We start from the raw sequence: 23,024 nt of genomic DNA, 5'->3' as shown, positions 1-23,024 counted from the left end.
TTGTGGGTGGCCTGAGTAATGCGGCTATACCTGGGAGCCCTTCTGTGAATATAAGAGAAAAACACATCAGTGTTCTTGGGCTGAGCTTAATTTCTTCCACTCGTAGCAAGTCTTGTTCTCAGAATACTGAATGTCTATACGAACATTGGACTGTGCAAAACTATACTCGAATCACGAGAGATGGAGCAATTTAGCTGTACAGGTTATTGGAAATGGTCGACCGTACACAATGACGGAAGGAGTTTTTTTTTTATTGGGGCATTAGCTTTAAACCGCTCGCTTTTGCTGAGAAGGGGATTTTTGTTTTGCAGGTCACACAGGGTTTTGACATCGAGAGAGCTCTGTGATGTGAATTGAAACTATTTAATCAGCTTAGCGTTTGTATTTTGTACTGTTTGCTGTCCATTTGCACGACTGCCTGTCCTCGATGGCAGTGACTCTCCTGGAACGGGGCCAGCGTTGTTAGTGACAGCCCTGGTCGCAGTGTTTATAAATATACTGAGCAGATACAGCTAATCCCATCACATTTCCTGTAAAGAGGAGTAATGCCTAAATGGGTCGCCGGCTGAGGGAGTGAGCTTTGAGACACCGACGCATGTAGTAAACCCAGTTGGAGAGGTGAAAAGCTAATGGTAAAATTGAGGAAGGGGGACGCAACAAACATGAGCTACGTGTCTAGCCTTCACATCCGACTGCAGAAACCCTCTCAACAAGCGGGCAGCAGACAGGAGACAGCAGACATGGCTGTATCGGCAGCAAAGTTTGGGACTGGAACTCAGAGAGCGAACAGTGAATGTACAGGTTAGAGGTTGTGTGCGTGTGTATTTTGGTTTATGGATCTCTATACAGTGCATGTACCAACTGAGATGTCTGAAGGTATTGTATACATAATGCATGTACAGAACAAAACTTAAGGAAACTGATTACCTGCTTTATATTTAATGTGACGAATCTTTGAATTACAATAATCCGCAAACCCAATTTTACAAATGAAGCAAAATAGCAAAGAGGAAATGCAATACCAACAATTAACATTTTCAAGTAATTAGAATTAAGGAACTTTGAATTAAAAGGAGGAGGATATATATACATTCAGCCATTTGCTTTGTAAAGTCAGACGTCTTATTATTTGTCTGCATACTGTGCATGCGATACTAATTTAATGTAACTGGAAGTATGTTTATATTGTGAATATTGGGGGACACTGTTTTAAAAAAAATTTTCATCAGCTTTGCACGACAATTATTTTTATAAATGTTGAGCATTTTTTTGTTCTTAATTCCAATATTTTTTCTAAATGGACTCAGTACCTGAAAAGAAGTTCCTTTAAAATTGATTGTCCAGACTTTTTTTTAAATGAAGGAGGCAACAGCTATTTTGATCAATAAAACATCATTAAAAATGTTAAAGGCAAAAACAATCCATGTCTCTTCCAGTAACTAAGGCCACAGGTAATGATAATATAATAATCGCTTATTGTCACGAGTAGGCTTTAATGAAGTTATTGTCAAAAGCCCCTAGTCACTACATTCCGGCGCCTGTTCGGGGAGGCAGGTTGTGGAATTGAACCCGCTCTGCTGGCCTTGTTCTGCATTACAAACCAGCTGTTTGGCCCACTGTGCTAAACCAACCCCGAGGTGGAGCCTTTCTTGGAACTGACCACCCTCCTGTTCTGTTTTGACAATTTTCTGGTTTTGCATCAAATTTCAAGCATTTTTCAATTGTTATTTCCAAAACTTTTTGGGTTCTACATTCTGTGAAATATGGTGTTTATTTAATAGGTTTTTAAAAGGTGACTTCAGAGGCGTTGAGTACCGCCAAAGCGAAGAATCCTTGACATGGCTTGTTGATGCATTAAATATGATACAACATTCAGGAATGCAGTAAATAGTGAAGAGAATCCTAGTAGATGTCAGGCTGACAACATGAGCCGACAAAGGGTAGATACGATTTACTTTGGAGGAATGTGAAGCGTGGCAAGTCTGTAGAAGATCCAGATGCAAAACAAACTAAATGGTATAAAATGAACTAAATGATATAATTTGAAATGAGGTGTAGGAGCAGAAAGAACTGAAGGTGGGCATAGACAAGTCTTGGAAGTGGGCGGGACAAATTGAGAAGTTTGGGATTAAGGGAATATGGGTTTTATAAATAGAGGCATGGGAACATTTTATGAAGCTGGCAAGAGTGGGAACATGGCGTGTGTGGCAATTGCTTTGGACGGGATGTGAAATTTAGATTTCATTACATGGGTTGAAATCATGTTTGAGGAGTGTAGCATGGCCTGTGGCAGGTTTGTACTTGTAATACATTTCAATGCCATGAAAACCCTTTAGCGTCAAACTCAAAAAATATATACTCCTACCTTCAAGACAAAGGCAGTGAGAATTCTGTCACACCTTCTTCACGTTTGTTTAACAGTGACATGCAACCCTTGACTTTGTGTCTGAGGGCAGCAGTTTTCCTTGTTGACCTCTTTTGCACAACGGAGGGGGGCAGGACAATGGCAACTTGCATAAAGGCTCCAGACCAACGTGGATGACTGGTTGGTAAAGGGGCTGCAGAATGGGGTTGAACGGCTTTGAGGAATGGGAAGGGGATCTAAGGGAGGGCAAGAGGATAGTATAGGTGTCCCAGAAGAGTGAAGTGGGAAGGGCCTGGGTTCCTGGGTTTGTGGCTCCAGGGTATGACAATCAGGTGCTCAAAAGGAATGTCAGTACTGTCCAAGTGTTGGTCCATTTGGAGTTTGCAAACCCTAAACAGACAGTCTGCCGTGGTGCGTCCCTGGTGCTGTGAGGCAGCAGTGCTAACAACTGTGCCACCGTGAAAGCACCGTGCCACCGTTATGCTCTCAATAAGTCTTATGTCAATGCCAATGGAGTTGGGCAGGAATGATTTGGCTTTTGGTACAGAGCCTCCCTGTTTGACCAGGAGATTCTTGTAACCCACCTGTACCTGTTGTATTGTCAGTTGACGGTGGGTTTCAACACTGAAAAGCATCTCCTGGTGCAAAATTGCACGTTTGTCCTGTGCATGCAGCCCACACTTTTAATTTTCGTTCTAGCCACATTGGAAGTGCGAAGAAGCAAGAGAACAGAAGTGGTGCAAATTTCCAGTTCTGCCATCGGGAATGGCATGCCGCTGAAAAAGTTGCACTCATAGAATACAAAAGCAAGGAAGTTGTGCTAAACTATTACAAGACACTGGCGGGTGGAGTGTTTTGGTCAATTTTGGGAACCACGTTTTGAGAGGGATGTCAAGATCTTTGTGAGGCTGCATTTGTGAGGCTGGATTTACCAGAATGACACCGGGATAAAGAGACAGTTATAATATAGGAAATGCAGCATGCAATTTGTAGCACAGCAAGCTCCCATAAACAAGAGTGTGATAATGAACAGAAGTTATTTTTCGTGTTGGTTGAGGAATAAATATTGGGTTCAGCACTGGGGATAACTGCCCTGCTCTTCTTCAAAATAGTCCCATGGGATATTTCTTGTCCACCCGAGAAGGCGGACAGCCAGGCTTGTTCAGAGCCTGGAACTAATGCCTGAACCCTAGAGAAAACATTGCTTGATTTACAGCTCAGACATTCTAATCTCTGCTGTTAATTTCACAATGTCTATTTGCACATGATTAAGTGGTTTCACGGGTTTATGGCTTTAATTACTGAGATTTCAAAGAGACAAGGTGATTGGCACTGTTATTGTGCTATTGTGAAATTACATTTTTAGCATGGTGGAAAGTAATGGGTAATAAAAAAAAATAAAAAAAGTTCTACAACCGCTGTCACTGTAGGGTTTGCTCTTACTACAGTATATGGTGAGTGGCTGAAGGGGCATAGACGTGGCTTGGCATGGGGGCAGAGGGATCATGGGGGTGGATGGAGTGCCTTCCTTTGGCATGGGTGGCATGTGGGACCATGGGCAGTGGGTACGGGCCTTACTTTGGCTTGGGGTGGCATGAAGAAGACTCTTCAAAATCCTAGCCTGACTTTGTGAAAATTGTGGAGGACTAGGATATGCCTATTCCATAATGGAGCCGGCCAGATTGGGAGTGCCAGGTGCAGGCTCTTGACATGAACCAGCAGTATCTCCTCTTTAAAAGGACTCCTGAAAATTAGACAGCCGGGAATGGAATCAGTGTTCCTGGAATTGGGACCCAATCACCATTTTTAATGGGCTCCCGAGTCATTCTAACTCGGCGATATATACAGTCCAATGTGTCAGTTTTTGATATTTAAATAAGTTCTTGTTTGTGCACATTTAAACCTGCCATTTCAATCATGGTTACACTTCAAATGCAAGTTATTGATTGGGAAGTGCTTTGCGATCTCTGGAGATTGTAAGAGGATCTATAACAGGCAGATTTATTCTGTCTGGTTGCTTGACTTGCAGGAAAAAATTGAAAAGAGAATTATTACCTTTTTTATTGTCACTAAGTTGGTGAGCTTTGAACTTCCAACTTCAAGACTGATTGATAACCTTTTTTGGGTGAAAGTAGTAAGGGAAATGGAGCAAAGGTGAGTAAAAGGAATTGAGTTACGGATTAGCCATTAAAAAAAAGGAACTTGTTTTTCTGCAGCATTTTTATATAACATAAAATCTTTCAAGGTGGTTTAGAATCACAGAATCAAAGAATCATTGAATTTACAATGCAGAAGGAGGCCATTCGGCCCATCGAGTCTGCACCAGCCCTTGGAAAGAGCACCCTACTTAAACCCACACCACCACCCTATCTTCATAACCCAGTAATCCCACCTAACCTTTATTTGGACACTAGGGGCAATTTACCATGGCCAATCCACCTTACTTGCACATTTTGAACTGTGGGAGGAAACCGGAGCACCAGACAAAAGCCACGCAGACACAGGGAGAACGTGCAGAATCCTCTTGGACAATGACCCAAGCCGGGAATCGAACCTGGGACCCTGGAGCTGTGAAGCGACAGTGCTAACCACTGTGCTAAGGTGCCGCCCAGCATTTACAGCATTATGAAGCAAAATTGGACACCAAACTGCACTATAGGTCAGATAGCCAAAAATCTGGTCAAAGAGGTAGGTTATTAGTATCATCTTAAAGGAAAAAGGAGTGATAGAGACACAAAGAACAGTTCAGGCTGCTGAAGGCATGGTTTAGCTCACCAGGCTAAATCACTGGCTTTTAAAGCAGACCAAGCAGGACAGCAGCACGGTTTGATTCCCGTACCAGCCTCCCCGGACAGGTGCCTGAATGTGGCAACTAGGGGCTTTTCACAGTAACATCATTGAAGCCTACTCGTGACAATAAGCGATTTTCATTTAATTAATGATGGAGCAATTAATTTTGAGTATGCTCACGCGGTCAGAATTAGTTGAGTGCAGTATTCTTGGAGGGTTTGGTTTCTGGAGAAGGTTAGAGGTTGGAAGGGGTGAGGCCACAGAAGCATTTGACAAGGATGCGAACTGTAAAATGGAGGTATTGCATGATGGGGAGCCAATGTAAGACAACAGCCACAGGGGTGAAGGGTGAAAATAACTTTGCAAGTGGGAGACATTGGTAGCAGAGCTTTGGCAGGCCTCCAGTTTATGGAGGGATGTAGGCCAACCAGGAGCACATTGTAATATTCAAGTCCAGATGTAATGAAGAGAAGGATGAGTTTCAGCAGCAGGATTGTGCAGATTTCTGGGATGTTATGGAGGTGGAAACATGTGTTAGCAATGGTGTGCTTCTGTGGTGAGAAACTCATTTAAGTGAAATATGACACCATGGTGACAAATAACTTGATATCCTCATCATTGTCAGGGAGAGGGATGGAGTCGGTGGCTAGGGAGTGGAGTTTGTATTTAGGGCTGAAAACAATGGCTTTAGTTTCCCCAGTGTTTAGTTGAAGGAAACCTCTCATCCAGTACAAGATATTAGTTAATTTAGCAACAATGGAGGAGTCCATTGGTAGTTAGGGTGTGTTGTAAATGACCATGTGAAAACTAAGGGCGCTATGTGCCCGAATGGGAACAGAGTCCCAAACGAAGGATGATTGTTGGCGCTCGGAGTGCCGAGAAACCCACGCTATTGAACAGGACTCTTCCCATTCGGGTAGATTCGAGGCCTCAGTGGGGAACACCCCCACGGGTCTGAACCTTGTCCCCTTTTCTGCACTGAGGAGTTCTGGTCACCGGAGCTCAGTGCAGAAGGAGATCGGGACGATTTTTAAATGGCCTCCTGATCTCTCAACCCCCTGACACAACCTAGAACCCCCCAAAGCCCCAACTCACTTATATGGGGGTCCTGCAGATTTCTGGCAGTGGGTACCAGGCTGGCAGTGCCAAGGTGCTCAGTTGGCACCAGCAGTGCCAGGGTGCCACCCCAGCCAGTGGGAAAGCACCTGGGAGACCCCCACATGTGGTATTCCATCTAGTCCCCGGACCAGCACAGAACAGCACTCGCCCGAGATCTCCAAGACAAAAGGGTTAGATCCCAACATCTTGGAGAGATTGTGGGCGTGCATATTGGAGTAAGACAAGCTGTCTCGCTCTAATATGCAGATTTCTAAAAAGTGATCATTGCACAATGGCAGGATTCACATTGCGACGTTTCGAAAGATCGCGTTAGATCTCGCGAGGCTTGGCGGGCTGGGTGGATCCCGGAGGAGGGATCTCTCGGCATGTACCAGCTGTGTTGCATCACGCCGCATTGCCTTTCAGGTGTAGTGTGGCCGGTAGATCACACCCTAACTGTTTTTGAATGCTTCATTTCAGATTTCCAGCATCCAGAGGATTTTACTTTTACCATAGAATCATAGAATCTGGACAGTGTAGAAGGAAGCCATTCGGTCCATCGAGTCTGCACCGACCCTCTGAAAGAGCACCCTCTCTAGGCCCACGTTCCCCCCCCCCCCCCCCCCCCATTCCTGTAACCCCACTTAATGTTTGGACACTAAGGGGCAATTTAGCATGGCCAGTCCACCTAACCTGCGCATGTTTGGACTTAAGGTTTTTGAATGATGTTGCTGAGGGGCAGCATGTAGATGGGGAATAGGAGGATCAAATTGAACAACAAAACAGGCTCAGCCACCTAGTGCTAACTCACCATACCTCATTGTGAGCAAAATTCGGAGGTCGGGGTGGCGGGGGAGTGGTGTCGCAGTTCAGGGTGAGAGTCAGGTTAGGTCTATGTGCTGCGGGGTTTCTGTTCTGCTGGGAACCATGAGGGAGATCCGAGGTGTGCAGGGGGCAGAAGTAAGTGGGGGTGAGGGGGATGGTCCCCATTCAGGGGGGGTGGGAATTCAGGTCAGTGGTTGGGGGACATGAGGTCAGAGGCATTTTGGGTCGAGCCCATTGGTTGAGGGGGTGTTGGGCTTGGGGGGGCGGTGCAGGCCTGCAGGGTGGGGCCAACTTTGGAAGGTCAAGGTGTTGGGGAATACCGTAGTGAAGGAGTGGGGCTAGTCATGGGTGTGTGTGTGTGTGGGGGGGGGGGTTTCTGTGGGACAATCTGTTGGATGTTTACAATAGTTGCCCAGAAGTTAGAAGAGGCCTTAATTCTTCAGTGTAAGTATTGGTGTAATCTTGGCAGAATCAGCCAAATTTAATGATTCAAATCGCATTTTGGATGTTTCGCAGCGCAGGACAATTGTCCAGAAGAAGTTAGCACTTATGGAAAATGGCCAAGCAGCCATTACCTGAAAGGTTCCAAGAAGGGTCCCCCAGCACATCTTCGCGATACCCCCCTGCCCAAGCTGAGCGCGGACATTATAGCCCTATATAGTCTTTGCCCGTCCTCTTCTGAAGTTCATGATTCCTGTTGAAGGTGCGGTTCCACAGGCACTGGTAGGCCTGTAGGCCTGCAGATTCTAAATGTTATGCCACTCTTTAACAAGGGAAGGGGAAGAGGAATAAACTCTGATGCCCAGTGGTGGAGAACCTTTGGGAGATGGAAATGAATCGACATGTGGTAAATTGTGGTCGCTAAAATGAAAGTCAGCACGGATTAAGTGAAATCAAATAATGATTGAAGTAGTGAAAAGGGCTTCTGAGGGTGGCGCAGTTGACACGCATATGGGCTTTCAAAAGTTATTTGATGGAATACTGCATCATTGACAAGTTTGCAAAAGTAAAGCCCATGGGGTGAACACACAAATGGCACTGTGAGTGCAAAATTAGCTCAGGGGCAGAAGCCAGGAGAAGTGAAGAGTTTTTTGTGGGAAGTGTACACTGATGTCCCCCAGGTGTCAGTATGAGTACCTCTTTACTTTTTAAGATGTATTAATCTTCAATTTTGTGCACAGAATATCATTTGAAAGTTTGCAGATAACATGAAAGTCGTAAGTGTGAGAAGCGATGAAGAGCAGAAAAAGTGGACTTTAGGAGAAGAAAGGCAGATTGGTGAAACGGGCGGACAAATGGCAGAGAAAATTTAACACAGAGAGGTGTGAGGTGATACATTTTGGTGGGAAGTAGGAAGCGTGGAGTATGGACTGAATGATGTTTGGACACTAAGGGGCTTGAAATGAGATGCAGGACCAAAGAGTCCTGGGAGTTTGTGTACACAGATATTTGAGTTAGCAGGACTAATGCCATACATGGTGACCTTGCTGGGTATATTTCCTCTGAGATTTCCAGCTGGCAAGCTTGTGACTTTGCGTGATGGCCTCACCATCAAAGGAACAGATCAAAGCCAGGGTGCAAGTACTTCCTTCCTCCTTCCCTTCCCAAAATTTACAACCCTGCACAGTCATACAGAGGTGTTGTGGCCTGGGAAGGTAGGCCGTTATTCTCCACCTTGACCTTTGAGGTGATCACTCGTAGAGGGAAACATCACAGAAACAGGAAACCCGTGCCCAAAATTAAAGGGAAACTGTTGAAGTTGAGCTGTTGCAATCGAATAATCAATGTTCGAGTTCCTAATTCTGATAACTCATTGACCCTGTTTTTTAGCTGTAGCGCTTGCAGCAAACTTTTCTGAAAAAAAACGCTACATTGAGCAATTTTACACATTTACCAAAACATTTGAAGACAGTGTGGGTTTTGCAACTGTTCAATGCAGCTCCCGACCAATCAGATTAAATGTTACAATGATATTGCGACTGTGAAGCCGACTCCTTAAAAAAACCGAAGATACAGAGTTTCAGAGTCAATGGTTATAACCAAAGGGGAATTGAAAAGCATCAGAGACTGATGAGCAGCAATTGCAATTTAAAATACATGGTTAATTAGGAGTTCAGTCTTCACAGATAAATAAACAAAGTCAACTTTGAGTTTTGATGTTTATGGAACATATACCTGCGTTAGACATACAATTTCAGAATTCTTTAACTGTAAGAAGTAAAAAGCAGAATTTAATCGCTGCTTTTAGTTCCACTGACTATAAATTTGGTTGCGGTGGCAATTGTTTGAAGTTAATTGAAGTTTGAAGTTAATTGATGAGGATAAATCTTGCTGTTGTTAACTGGGCACTCAGAGAAGTGGACTTGAAAAGTTGATGTTTTAAAGCACTTACTCTGGTGAATGTTACAAGCTAAGTTAAAGGCAGTGATATATTCTCCATCAGTTTAACTGTGAGCAACACCATCCCAGTGAGGTTGAGCATAGTTTGAAGTAGCCTTTCCTGCTGTCACTGAACCAATGGGATCAAATGGGCATGCCTCATTAGGGATTATTTCTGTGTTAAATCCAACAAAAAGTCAAAGCATCCCACCAGACGTGCAGGAAATTGATCTATTTTCCAATCAAGAAGTTACACTGAAGCAACTGGAATTTACAGATTTCTTTCACTGCTAGGACCATCATGAATTCAATGAAATGAAATGAGAAATGAAAATTACTTATTGTCATAAGTAGGCTTCAATTAAGTTACTGTGAAAAGCCCCTAGTCACAACTTTCCGGCGCCTGTCTGGGGAGGCTGGTATGGGAATTGAACCATGCTGCTGGCCTGCTTGAAAAGCCAGCGATTTAGCCCAGTGAGCTAAACCAGCCATGTATTCAGACACCGGAAGGCCAACACGAATCAGAGACCTGACCAGTAGAGTTTGGACAATACCTTATTCTTTCTACAAGGAATATCATGCCTACCTAATCAAATCAAGGGTGGCCCAGGATGGACGAGCAGCTCCACAGTCGAACAGGGGATTGATGTTGTGTGATCATCAAATATTGTTTCTACCATCTCTGTTGTAAATCTTTGAATAAGGTCAGAAGTTGTGAAGGTCTCTGCCTGAGTGACCTTTCTAAGTCGGTTGTCACAATCACTTAATTGAATAACTTGCTTCTGAATATATAATAGAAACAATAAATGCTAGAAGTAACTCCTCAACATCTGAAGAGGGAAAGGGGAACACAAGCATTTTCTCTCTGTGTAGATCGTTCGCCCTGACCAGTGGGACCTTAGGGACGAAGCTGCAACATGGCTGAATGGGACAACTGATATTTTTCCATCATCTGCTAAAATGCATCATACTCCTACGTGCAAAATATTCATCTGTATTTCCCTTTCCATTGCCGGCTGACTTACCAGGGGCGATTTTGAGCCCTGTCGCTCTGTCCGTGAGGCAATTAGTGCAGGCTCAAAATCCGGAGAGAAGCGAAAAATGCGATTTTCTCCAACGTGATTGGCTTTTGGAAATTTTTTCTTTCTTTAAAAAATTTAAGTGCCCAATTCTTTTTTTCCAATTAAGGAGCAATTTTAGTGTGGCCAATCCACCTACCCTGCACATCTTTGGGTTGTGGGGGTGAGAACACACAGACACTGGGCAAATGTACAAACTCCACACAGGCAGTGAGCCGGGAACGGGATCGAACCCGGGTCCTCGGAGCCATGAGGCAGCAGTGCTAATCGCCGTGCCGCCCTGGCTTCTGGAATCTTAACCCCCCCCCTCTCCTGTCACCAGTGGAGTAGTGCGAGTGGCGCCTCGTGAGCCTGGGAAACTTACCATGTCATTAGCGAGCACTCTCTCCAGACCTTAAACATGGTACTTGGCACTGAAGGTTGTCACCCTCTCTTACATTGTGGATTGTATCTATATGTACATTCAAGGTTCCCTGATACATACAACCTTGCTTATTTTCACTCTCCCTTCTTGGTTTCTCAGAGAGTAAAAGAGAAGTACAAGGGGAATCTTTAATCCCTCCCTTAGATGTGTGACATTTTGGGTATCTGCCAAGCTATCTCTGGTTAAAGTGTCATTTTGATAGAGGAGATTCCATGATAAACATTTTTGCCCCAATGCCCCCCCCCCACTTCCCCCAAAGGGCCATTTGTCACTTGTTCTTAAATTTTACTTCCACAGAGCGCTGATCCTTGTTCTGCTACTAACACATTCTGCTGTTTTACCTATATGCCACTATCAGCACCTTCTTTAGTCTTTAACACTACCATTAACACTCCCTTTGTCTTGTGCCCATGACATATTTGTCAAATCTCTCCAGCCCAGACCTATCACAGACCTTCTATTTTGCCCTACCCGGTCCATCCCCTCTTAAACAGTACAAAATCCATCATATTTCTCCCTCTCTTCAGCTCTGAAGAGTCATAGAGACTCAAAATGTTATCGCCGTTTTTCTCTCCACAGATGCTGCCAGACAATGAGTTTTTCCAGCATTTCCTGCTTTGATTTCAGATTTCCAGCATCTGCAGTGGTTTGCTTTTATTCATTTAATTTCTGCTGAGTTGAGGAGTTACGCCTCACAAGGACGAGCTACAATTATATCACATTTTTAAACTATCCTAAAGGTTTCATAGAAGCACAATTGGATAATCTTCAACGTAAAACACAAGCAATAAGAAGCTTGGGTAAAAATCGGCACACCCTATGACGCCAACAGCCTAGATTCTGCTCAAGAATTCATGTCCACTAGCTAAAGGGAAGGTGGTGGAAAAGCATTTTGGTATTAGTAAACAGAATCAAAAGCCAACAAAAGGCACCAATAACGACAAAAATCTAGCTGCTGATTGTCTGAAACCTTGCAGATAGTCTTGCAGACTCTCTCTGATTTACTCAAGTACTCTCTCAGGGAAGGCCCAGATCCTCAGCGTTCAGGGATCCAAATCTGAAACCCCCTCCTCTGAGATTGAATTCATAGAATTTTCAGTGGAGAAGGAGGCCATTCGGCCCAGCGAGTCTGCACCGGCCCTTGGAAAAAGTACCCTACTTAAACCCACACCTCCACCCTATCCCAGTAACCCCATGTTATAACCTGCCTGCTGGTTGGGGACTATTGGCAATCCCACAATCCTTTGGGAGTATGAGCTTCCCCAATGAGGGGGGGCGGAGAAACCATTAGCAGATTCCCTGCATAAATAAAGCTGGCCAGTTTGGAACCAGCTAGAGAGGAGTGAGCATTTAGCTTAGAGTAGGGGGTTAATAAAGGTGGGAGTTTCATGTACATTATTTATTTTGTTGTTGTTACAATAGCAAAAATACCTCAATAAAATGTTTATTTAAAAAGAAAAGAGAGAAGTGAGCAGCAAGGGAGTTGCTGCTGCTGTTGTATATATATGTTATTGTAAATAAATGTTATTTCTTTCTATCCTTCAACTCGTGCTGGATTCTTCGTGGCCCTCACAAAACCCCCTAACCCTTTTTGGACACCAAGGGCAATTTAGCACGGCCAATCCACCTAACCTGCACATCTTTGGACTGTGGGAAGAAGCCGGAGCGCCCGGAGGAAACCCCGCAGACACAGGGAGTACATATAAACTCCGCACAGACAGTGGCCCAAGCGGGAATCAAACCCGGGACCCTGGAGCTGTGAAGCAACAGTGCTAACCACTATGCTACTGAGCTGTCCTTGTTTACTGCAGTTCTTACTTGTTTACTGCAGTTTTCTTTCCCCAGGAAATTTGAGAGGGTAATGAGTTGTCATGCTTACTGTTGATTCTGTGCTTAAAGGTTTAGTAATGCTGTAGTTTACACATTTCCTGCTCGTTGAGTGACAGCTACTTCTCTCAGATAATTGTTACTTCAGTAACTTTAACTGCTTCAGTACTCTTATTCAGTGCCACTTGGAAAGACAGAAGGTTATTTACATACCAAAAAAAGCTCTCAATGGTGCCAGTTATTTTGACAATTCACTGTGAAGCATAACTTCTTGCAAGGTCATGTGTGCGAAACAGAGCATTTAAAATCCCTTCATTCAAAATTTGAAATGACATGTTTTGTCAATTTGAAGCTGGTGAAAATGTTTCCTTAATTGCTCCAAACATTAAGGTGAATATGGTTACGAACACATTCATTAGGAGCAGGAGTAGGGCCTAGGCCTCTCCAGGCCTGCTCTGCCATTCAATAAGATTGTGGCCGACCTGACTGTAACCTCAAATTCACATTCCTGCCTACGTCTGATAGCCCCAGCCCCCCAACCCAAGCCATCTGTAATAATCCACAGGAGGCAGAAGTCCCATCACCACACCAATATTTTTTGCCAATAACTTCATACACGAGCAGCTCCAACAGTGCTGCTAGCATTCCAGTCAACTTAAGACTGGATCACAAAGCCTACACAGGTGCTTATATGGGCCCCCCTCAATGAGCTATCATTGAGGGAGCTCATACTCCAATTGGCCAACCAATAATGCTAATTGGAGGTCATTACACCCCCCCCTCCCCCTCCCCCAAGGTCCGAGGAATTGCTGCCAGCTGGCATTCCTCTGAGCTTCTTCCTGCTCCTCATGTCGGGTCTGTCACCTCTGTGTCATCCGCCGGGTTGTTCTCCAAAGTGGGCGGGGTGTACCTTATAGGTGCCCGTCTTTTTCTTGACGACCTCCTTGGAAGTTGTTCTTCCTCCTCCTCGGGGAGAGGTGTCGCGGCGGCCTCGTCGAACGTGTCCATCTCCGACTCTGACGACTGGATGACGGGGTCTGGAGAAATTGCTCGGGGCTGGGGTGTGGTTATCTTTTCTGTCTGGGCTATCCCAGCTTGAGGCGGTCCTGCTTCGCCTGCCTCCAGGTGTGGTTCCGCTGCCCTTATTTGGTCTAGGTGTTTCTTCAGCACCTTACCTCCTATCGAAACATAGGATATGGGCCCTGTTTGGGACTCTACCGTGCCTTTGACCCACGTTGGTCCATTCCCATAATTCTTGACCCAAACCAGTGCCTCCACCTGGAAATGTCTCTGCTGCCCCCTGCGTTGGGCCTCCTGTTGTTTCTCCACTTTCCCCGTTAAATTTGGGAAAAGGAGACTCAGCCTCGTTCGCAGCCGCCTTCCCATTATGAGTTCAGCTGGCGGTATGCCCGTTATGGAATGCGGTGTGGTCCTGTAATCAAACAGCCAGCAGGAGAGCTTTGTGTCCATTGACGCTACCGGTTGCTTCTTGAGTCCCGCTTTTAGTGTCTGGACCGCTCTCTCTGCCAACCCGTTGGACGCTGGATGGTAAGGGGACGTTTTGATGTGACGGACTCCGTTTTCTTTTAGGAATTTTCCAAATTCCCCACTTGTGAATGCCGTTCCGTTGTCCGACACCAATACCTCCGGAAGTCCATGTGTTGCAAACAAGGCCCTGAGCTTTTCGATTGTCGATGCTGTGCTTGCCGTGTTTACCCGGTGGACGTCCAACCATTTGGAGTGGGCGTCCACTATCACCAAAAACATTGAGCCCATGAAAGGGCCGGCGTGGTCTATATGCAGGCGGGTCCACGGTCTGCCTGGCCATTCCCACGGGCGCAATGGCACAGCTGGTGGCACTCTTTGCCCCTGTTGGCACTCCAGGCACCGACGTACCAAGGCTGCTATGTCTGTGTCCAAACCTGGCCACCAAACGTAGCTTCGAGCTATCATCTTCATTTTAGACACCCCTGGGTGTCCGTGATGTAACTCAGTTAAGATTGCCTGACGGCCCTGAGCTGGGACTATTACCCGGGCTCCCCATAATAGGATACCGTCTTCAATGGTTATTTGGTCCCTTCTGCTCCAGTATGGGTGCATCTGGGGCTCCCCTGGTCTTTCCAGTTCCCCTGTTAGCAGTAAATGCTTCATCTTGGCTAAAACTGGGCCTTTTTGCGTCCACAACCGAATATGTTGTGCGTCCACTGGTAGGGTGTCCAAACAATTTAGAGTCATTACTGTCTCCTCTACTTTCGGTATTAGCGGCAGGGTGTCCGGGAGGGAAAGTCTGCTCAAATCATCTGCATTTGCTACTCGCGTTCCCGGTCTGTGCTCCAGAACATATCTATACGCCGCCAGTAGGAACGCCCAGCATTGGATTCTAGCTGATGCGATTGGGGGTATTGTCTTGTCTTCTTTTAATAACCCTAATAATAGCTTATGGTCCGTCACTATGGTGAATTTCCGCCCGTACAGATACTGGTGAAATTTTTTTACTGCAAATATCACCGCCAGTCCTTCCTTCTCGATTTGGGTGTACTTCCTCTCAGCCATCGCCGAGGTCCTCGAAGCATAGGCTATTGGCCGTTCTTCCCCATTCCTTCCTCTATGGGCTAAGACGGCTCCTATCCCATAGGAGGATGCATCACAAGTGACCACCAACTCCTTCCTTGGGTCATAATGCTGTAGGACATTTTCGGATGACTGCTGTTCCTTAATGTCCCTAAATGCTCGGTTTTGGCGGGTGGACCATTTCCATTCTTGCCCCTTTTTTAGTAGCTGGTGGAGGGGTTCTAGGATGGATGCCCTACTTTCAATAAATTTGCCGTAATAAGTTACCAACCCTAGAAATGATCGTAGCTCCTGGACCGTGATAGGAGCTGGGGCTTCTTTTATTGCCCTTACTCTGTTTTCCAATGGGTGTAAGCCCGACTCGTCTACTTTATATCCCAGGTACGTCACTTGTGGGGCCAGAAAAACACATTTTTCTATTTTAAGCCGTACGCCTGCCTTTGCGAAACGCCTGAGCACTTCCTCCAGGTTCCTGAAGTGTTCCCTGTTCGTCCTACCGGTGATTAAGACATCGTCCAAATAAATCGCCACCTGCGGTAGTCCCTGCAGAATATTTTCCATCGTACGCTGGAATATAGCGCAGGCTGATGACACACCGAAAGGTAGCCTAGTATAACGAAAAAGGCCCTTCAGGGTGTTGATCGCAGCGAACCTCTGGGAGTCCTTGTCCAGTTTTAACTGCAGGTAGGCGTGGCTCATGTCCAGTTTCGTGAACAAAAGCCCACCTGCCAAATTGGCATATAGGTCGTCTATTTTTGGGATCGGGTATTTGTCCAGCAGTGCGTATTTGTTTACCGTCTGTTTGAAATCTCCACAGAGATGTATCGAGCCGTCTGGCTTCAAAATTGGTACCACCGGCGCTGCCCATTCTGAGAATTATACTGGTCTGATAATGCCGTCGCGCCATAACCTTTCTATTTCGACCTCTACTTTCTTCCTTAACGCGAAAGGTACCGTCCTGGCCGTACAAAATTTTGGAAGGGCTTCTGGATCCACGTGCAAAGTTGCTTTGGCGCCTATGATTTTCCCCAAACCTTCTTGGAAGACCTCCGGGTATTTTTGGAGTACTCCACTCAACTGCCCGCTTCCACTCTGGAAAATTTTCATCCAATCTAATTTTAGGTCTTTCAGCCAGTTCCGTCCAATTAAGCTCGGTCCGGAGCCCTCTACTATCGTCAACGGTAATCTGAGCAATTGTTTCTCATATTCCATGGGTACATGAGTCGTGCCTAGAACTTCCAGGGGTTCCCCCGTGTAGGTTTTAAGTTTCGCCGATGTTTTTGTTAGGGTTAGTGGCTGGAGTCCATCTTTGATTTTTTAAAATTCTGCCACTCCCATTACTGATACGGCCGCCCCGTGTCTATTTCCATTATTGTCGGCCGACCGTTCACCCGTGGGGTAATCTTAATAGGTTCTGCTTTCTTCATCGCAATATTATATAATTGTTCCCCTTCGGAGGAGGATGGGGCATCTAGGTTGTGTACTTCCCTGCCTCCCCACCTGCTATTCCTCTTTTGCCACCTCCTTCCAGGGTTTCTGTCGCTGTTGCCCCACTCTGTCTGGTGCCAGAAACGGTCCTTCTCTGTTGGGGAGCCTCAGCCGGTACTTCCCTCTGTCTCCAGTTAGTCCTAGCAGACTTGGGGGCAGTTCTGGGGTTTTCCTTTGGCCCTCTATTCCTCAGGCTTTTCCTGAGAGCGGCTATCTGGTAGCTGGACCCGTTGTGGTAGTCCCTCTCACAGGTATCTACCTCCATTGGCGTGCCCTGTAGTTCCTGCACCCCACTTGCTGCCTTTTCTAGGGCCAGTGCAAGCTGTAACGCCTGCCTGCAGTCTAGCTGAGTTTCCGCCAACAGGCGTTTCTGTATTGTGAGGTCGTTTATACCCCACAGTAACCGGTCCCGAAGCATTTCATTTAGCGTCGGGCTGAACTCATATTTTTCCGCCAGCCTTCTCAGGTGGATCAAGAAATTCGTGACTGACTCCCCGTCTTCCCGCTTCGCTGTGTAGAATCTGTACCTATGCAAAATGATGGGTGGTTTTGGGTCATTGTGCTCTTTCACCAATTCCGTTAATTCTTGGAAAGGGTTCGTGTCCGGCGCATCAGGATAAGTTAGACTACGTATAATGGCGAAAGCTGAGGGTCCGCACGCTGACAGCAGGATAACCCGCTTCCTTTCGTCCGTAGTTATATCATTGGCCCGGAAGAAGTAACACATTCTCTCCACACACTGGGACCAGTCCTCAATAGTCGGGTCGAATGCATCAAACCTCCCAAAAAACGGCATTTTTGAAATAGCAAGGCTCACCCTCCGAGTGGGGCAGCTGGTCTCTGCAAAGTTCTTTGTTTACCTCGTCACCACTGTAATGATCCACAGGAGGCAGAAGTCCCGTTACCACACCAATATTTATTGCCATTAACTGTATATAAGAGCAGCTCCAACAGTGCTGCTAGCATTCCAGTCAACTTAAGACTGGATCACAAAGCCTACACAGGTGCTTATATGGGCCCCCTCAATGAGCTATCATTGAGGGAGCTCATACTCCAATTGGCCAACCAGTAATGCTAATTGGAGGTCATTACACCATCCCAGCTTATCAATAATCTATCTATCTGGTTAGCACTACTACCTCCCAGCACCAGGGACCCAGGTTCAATTCCAGCCTTGGGTGACTGTGAAGTTTGCCCTTTCTCCCTATGTCTGCATAGGTTTTCTCTGGGTGCTGCAGTTTCCCCCTGTGGTGAATTATAAACACTAATAATCCACACTATTGTACAACATGTGTTGAGCCTGTGCCTTGTATCAGATCATGTGTAGTTGCGCGGCTCTACCCATAGGGGGAGATGAGGAGCTGGTACTGGGCTCCACCCTAGCTTCGCCCATGGCTCCGCCCATGGCTCCTCCCCCTAACCAGAAGTTTAAAGGTTGCTGTTGTGAGCCTGCCTGCCAGTTCATCAAGAGTTCATCTTGTCACAGGCAGGCTCTGTTGTAAGACGATTAAAACCACTGTTCGCTTCTAACCACGTGTCGCGTTAATTGATGGTCCCATCACCTCCCACAGCTCAAAGAAGTGCTAAATTGCCCCTTAATGGCCAAAGATGTGCAGCCTAAGTGGATTGGCCATGCTAAATTGGCCTCGCGGAGTTTGAACATTCTCCCCATGCCTGTGTGGGTTCCCTGTGGGAGCTCCGGTTTCCTCCCACACTCCAAAGATGTGCAGGTTAGGTGGATTAGTCAGGCTAAATTGACACAGAGTGCCCAGGGGTGTGAAGGTTAGATTATGGGGTTACAGGGCGGGGGAGTGGGCTTGGGTCGTGTGGCTCTTTCAGAGGGTTGGTGCAGACGCCATGGGCCAAATGGTCCACTTCTGCACTGCAGGGATTCTAAATTATCCCTCAGTGTCCAAAGATGTGCAGGTTAGGTGAGGTTATGGGGATAGGGCAGGTAGGGTGGGGTGGGGGGGAGGGGGTGCTAGGTAGTGTGCCCTTTTGGAGGGTCGGTGTAGACCCGATGGGCTGAATGGCCTCCTTCTGCACTGTGGGGGTTCTATGATTCTTAGAGGGTAAGAAATTTACTAGAATGGTACCAGGACTGAGAATTCTGTCATGTGGAGAAAATCAAGAAGCTTGTGTTGCTCTCCATCTAATAGTGAAGGTTCGGAGAAAGTTTGACAGAGCTTTTCAAAACCATGAATGGTTTTGAGAAGAGTAAATAGGAGAAATTGTAGACAGTGGCCGAAGGGTTAGTTAAACAGAAGATGCAGATTTAATATGCTTGGCAAAAGAATCAGAGGTGATAATAGGAAAGGTTTTAATGATCGGTCATTGGTCTGGTACATTAACTCTGTTTCCATCTCCACAGATGCTATCCAACCTGCTGAGTGTTTAAAGCATTTCTGATTTTTCTTTTGGTATGATCAAGAAATTATTTTTGCACTAAGTGAATTGGAATGTAGAATGCAAACCTAAAAAAAAGCAGTGTTTCTATGATCTGTCTAGAATGCCTGAAAGGGCGATGGAAGCAGATTCATTGATGGTTTCCAAAAGGAATCTCTTGAATAGGAAAGAGACGGTAGGCCAACGGGGCAAGAGTGAGAGAGTGACAATATTTAGAGAGCTCAACCTGAGCTGGCATAGGTGCGATCGACTGAATTACCTCCTTGTGGTAGTCACCACTGATGTATTATACTGTATATATGGGTTTTACGGTAAGGCCCCTGTACTACAGGTACGGGGGTAGATCCCTGCCTCCTGGGCGGAGTATAAATATGTGTGCTCTCAGTACAGCAGCCATTTCGTCAGCTGCTGTAGGAGGCCACACATCTCTGTGTAATAAAGCCTCGATCACATTCTACTCTTGTCTCGTCGTAATTGATAGTGCATCACTCCTCCTGGCTTTAAGTGAATGATATGTTCTCTTAAAAGTTCCTTTGCACAGGTGATCAATAGGTTTGAATGAAAATGAGAAAACAAACAACACTGGAAACAAAACTGTTCTGAGCGTTGCAAGAACATGTTTCCCAATTATTTTGTGAAATGCTGGAAGGGACACGGGATTAGATTTAAGAGATTAGAAATGTTGAAAGATCAAGTAGTGACATGCCCCACTGAACTCTCCCTTTTGGCACGCTGCAGTTCTGTATTTACTTATTATGCTTGTTTGTTTAGGAACTTCCTTGCCTGCATTTCCTTGTTTGGTTCTGTTGGGGTGTTTTCTTCCGGCTGGTTGTCCAGTTAGCATCAATATTTACACACCTTCTTGCAATGGAACCTTATCTGTAAACATGCTTGAGCTGATCCTTGTTGTTGCACTTGTTAAATTAATTAACATCAGGGCAGCACAGTGGCACAGTGGGTAGCACTGCTGCCACACGGCGCTGACGTCCCAGGTTTGATCCCGGCTCTGCGTCACTGTCCGCGTGGAGTTTACACATTCTCCTCGTGTTTGCGTGGGTTTCGACCCCACAACCCAAAGATGCGCAGGGTAGGTGGATTGGCCATGCTAAAATTACCCCTTAATTGGAAAAACATTGGGTACTCTAAATTAAAAAAAAAATGATTAATTAACACCAACATTTCAGACAGTCTTCCAAGCATTTCTGCTACCCCTTTTATCAATTCATCTGTGTCACATGTGCTACAGGTTGTGTCTTTAATAAACTGCTCTATTAGCAATGAGGGCTTATCTTATGATGAAGGGTTGAACTATACCCGTTTGAAGTTTAGCTGGATGAGAGGTGATCGTTTGAAACATACAAGATCCTGAGAGGATTTGGTATGGTAGATACTGGGAGGATGATACTTCTGGGAGAGATGAGAACCGGGAGACTCAGTTTAAGAATGCATTCCCACGATCTGCCTTGAGATTAGGGGGGGGGATTCTCCAAACCCTGCCAGGCCAGAGAATCACCGGGGGGCGGCGTTAATCCCGCCCCCGCCGGTTGCCGAATTCTCCAGCGCTGGGGTTTTGGCGGGGGGCGGGAATCGGGCCGCGCCAGTCGGCAGCCGCTGGCAGCGGCCAACCCCGGCGATTCTCCGGCCCACGATGGGCCGAACGGCCGCCCTTTATAGGCCAGTCCCGCTGGCGTAAATTAGACCAGTTACTTACCGGCGGGACCTGGCTCTGTGGGGGCCTCGGGGTCCTCGGGGGCAAGAGGAGGAACTATCCCCGGGGGCTGCCCCCACGGTGGCCTGGCCCGCGACCGGGGCCCACCGATCCGCTGGCGGGCCTGTGCCGTGGGGGGACTCTTTCCCTCCGCACTGGCTGTTATGGACCTCCGCCATATGGACATCCTCCGCTCCCGCACATGCACAACTCGTACCAGCCGGCAGAGGCCCTTCAGCGTCGGTTGGCGCAGCGCCAACCCAGCCGGCTTAGCCCCTGAAGGTGCGGAGGATTTCACGGGCAGGATTCACCACCAACCGGCGGGGCGTACCACTCCGGCGCCGAGGAGTGGCGTGAACCACTGGTGTTTGGTGCCGTGGCAGTCAGCGTGGAAGGGCTTGGTGCCACGCCAACCAGCACCAATGGGTCTCCGCTGGCCGCTGCGAGTTGGCGCATACGCAGGATGCCAGCATGTGCCTGGCGTCATCCCAGCGCATGCGCAGGGGGTTCTTCTCTGCACCGACCATGGCAGAGGTTGACAGTACCGGTGCAGAGAGGAAAGAGTGCCCCCACGGCACAGGCCCGCCCACGGATTGGTGGGCCCCGATCTCGGGCCGGGCCACCGTGGGGCCACCCCCCCCCCCCCCCCCCCCCCCCCCCCCCGGGGCCAGATCCCCCCCGTGCCTCCCCGAGGACTCTGCAGGCTGCCCGTGGAGCCAGGTCCCGCCGGTAAGGACCTGTTCTGATTTAGGGGGGATCCGCCGAAAACGGGCGGCCACTCGGCCAATCGCGGGCTGGAGAATCGCCAGTGGGGCCGTTGCCAGTGCGGCGCGATTCCCGCCCCCGCCAAAACCACAACGTCGGAGAATCCGGTGGGGGCGGGATTCACACCGCTCCCCGGCGATTGTCCGACCCGGCATGGGGGGGTCGGAGAATCCCCACCAGTACCTTCCGGGCGGCCCGGCGCCGGAGTGGTTCACGCCACTCTTGGCGCCGGAATCACCCGTCCCGTCGGGTAGGGGAGAATCTCGTCCAGGAGTGGGACAGAGGTTAGGAGAATTTCTTTTCTCCCAAAGGCCTCCCAGAGTGCAGTTTAAGGTTGCCCATTGAATTTATTCAAGAAAGAGTCAGCCAGATTTTTTGATAGATAAGGGAATTATCAGGGACAGACAGTAAAGTGGAATTGAGATCACAACCAATCAACCATCATATTATTGAATGGTAGAGCAGGCTCAGAGGACTGAATGCCTATTCCTGCTCCTATGTCCAATGTTCCTATGAACAATCTTCCCTTCCCCTTTTCATGAACAATGGGTAGGATTCTCTATCCCATCGCACCAGTTTTCTGGTGCGGCGCAACCCTGCCAGCAGGGATTCTCCATCCCGCCAGCTGGCTAATGGGGTTTCCCATTGTGGGCAGCCCCACGGCGTCGGGAAATCCCTGGGTGTGGATGTGCTGCTGTTGCAAAGGAGAATCGTACCAGTGGAGAATCCAGACATTTTATCCATAATCTGTCATTTTACCTAGTTTGCAAGATTCTGAATGTTCCAGTTTCTTCTTCTTAGTTTCTTACTTTCAGATTGTGGCATTGATGCATTTTGTTCCACTCTGTCACTGTGGTTTCCATGCAAAGTGTGCCAGGGTCAGGGGTCAAATCTTGGCCTGGCACTAAAGCCTTCAAAATCACTTTAACACCTGATTTACAACCTTACATCAGAAAAATTCTGGTAGCACTTTGTAGATAGTCTATGGCATAATGGTGATATGACTGGGCTAGTAATCTAGATAGAGGCCAAGGCTAATGCTCTGGCGATATGGATACAAATCCTACCATGGCAGCTGGTGGAATTTGAAAATTTTAATTCAATTAATGAACGTGGAAAAAAAGCTAGTCTCATTAAAGGCGGCCATGACAGCTATTATTCCATATGGTGGCTTATAATATCCTGACAGACGGCTGATCAACGAATAATGGTTTATTAAAGTAATAACAAGATACAGAGAATGAGATATATAAGGTGACCATGTTCTAAGACTCCACATTGCTAACTGACTGAAGAAAT

At 46.9% G+C, this 23,024-nt stretch overlaps 1 protein-coding gene across 2 annotated transcripts in view; it reads left to right on the top strand.

The window, feature by feature from the left end:
- The first annotated feature begins 305 nt into the window (after positions 1-305).
- LOC119954082 (myosin light chain kinase, smooth muscle-like) overlaps positions 306-23,024 on the top strand; it is a 103,172-nt gene continuing 80,453 nt past the window's right edge. The window contains exon 1 of one of the 2 annotated variants that reach the window (XM_038778936.1): positions 306-801. In XM_038778936.1, the coding sequence (XP_038634864.1) occupies positions 630-801 (172 nt within the window). In that variant the 5' untranslated portion in view covers positions 306-629. The remainder of the gene's footprint in view (positions 802-23,024) is intronic. The other variant, XM_038778935.1, reaches the window with a different exon arrangement.

Source organism: Scyliorhinus canicula, chromosome 19 (assembly GCF_902713615.1).
Source record: "Scyliorhinus canicula chromosome 19, sScyCan1.1, whole genome shotgun sequence".
NCBI lineage: Eukaryota > Metazoa > Chordata > Chondrichthyes > Carcharhiniformes > Scyliorhinidae > Scyliorhinus > Scyliorhinus canicula.
Note: the sequence above shows the minus strand (reverse complement) of the source record. Positions and strands in the feature narration are given on the sequence as shown.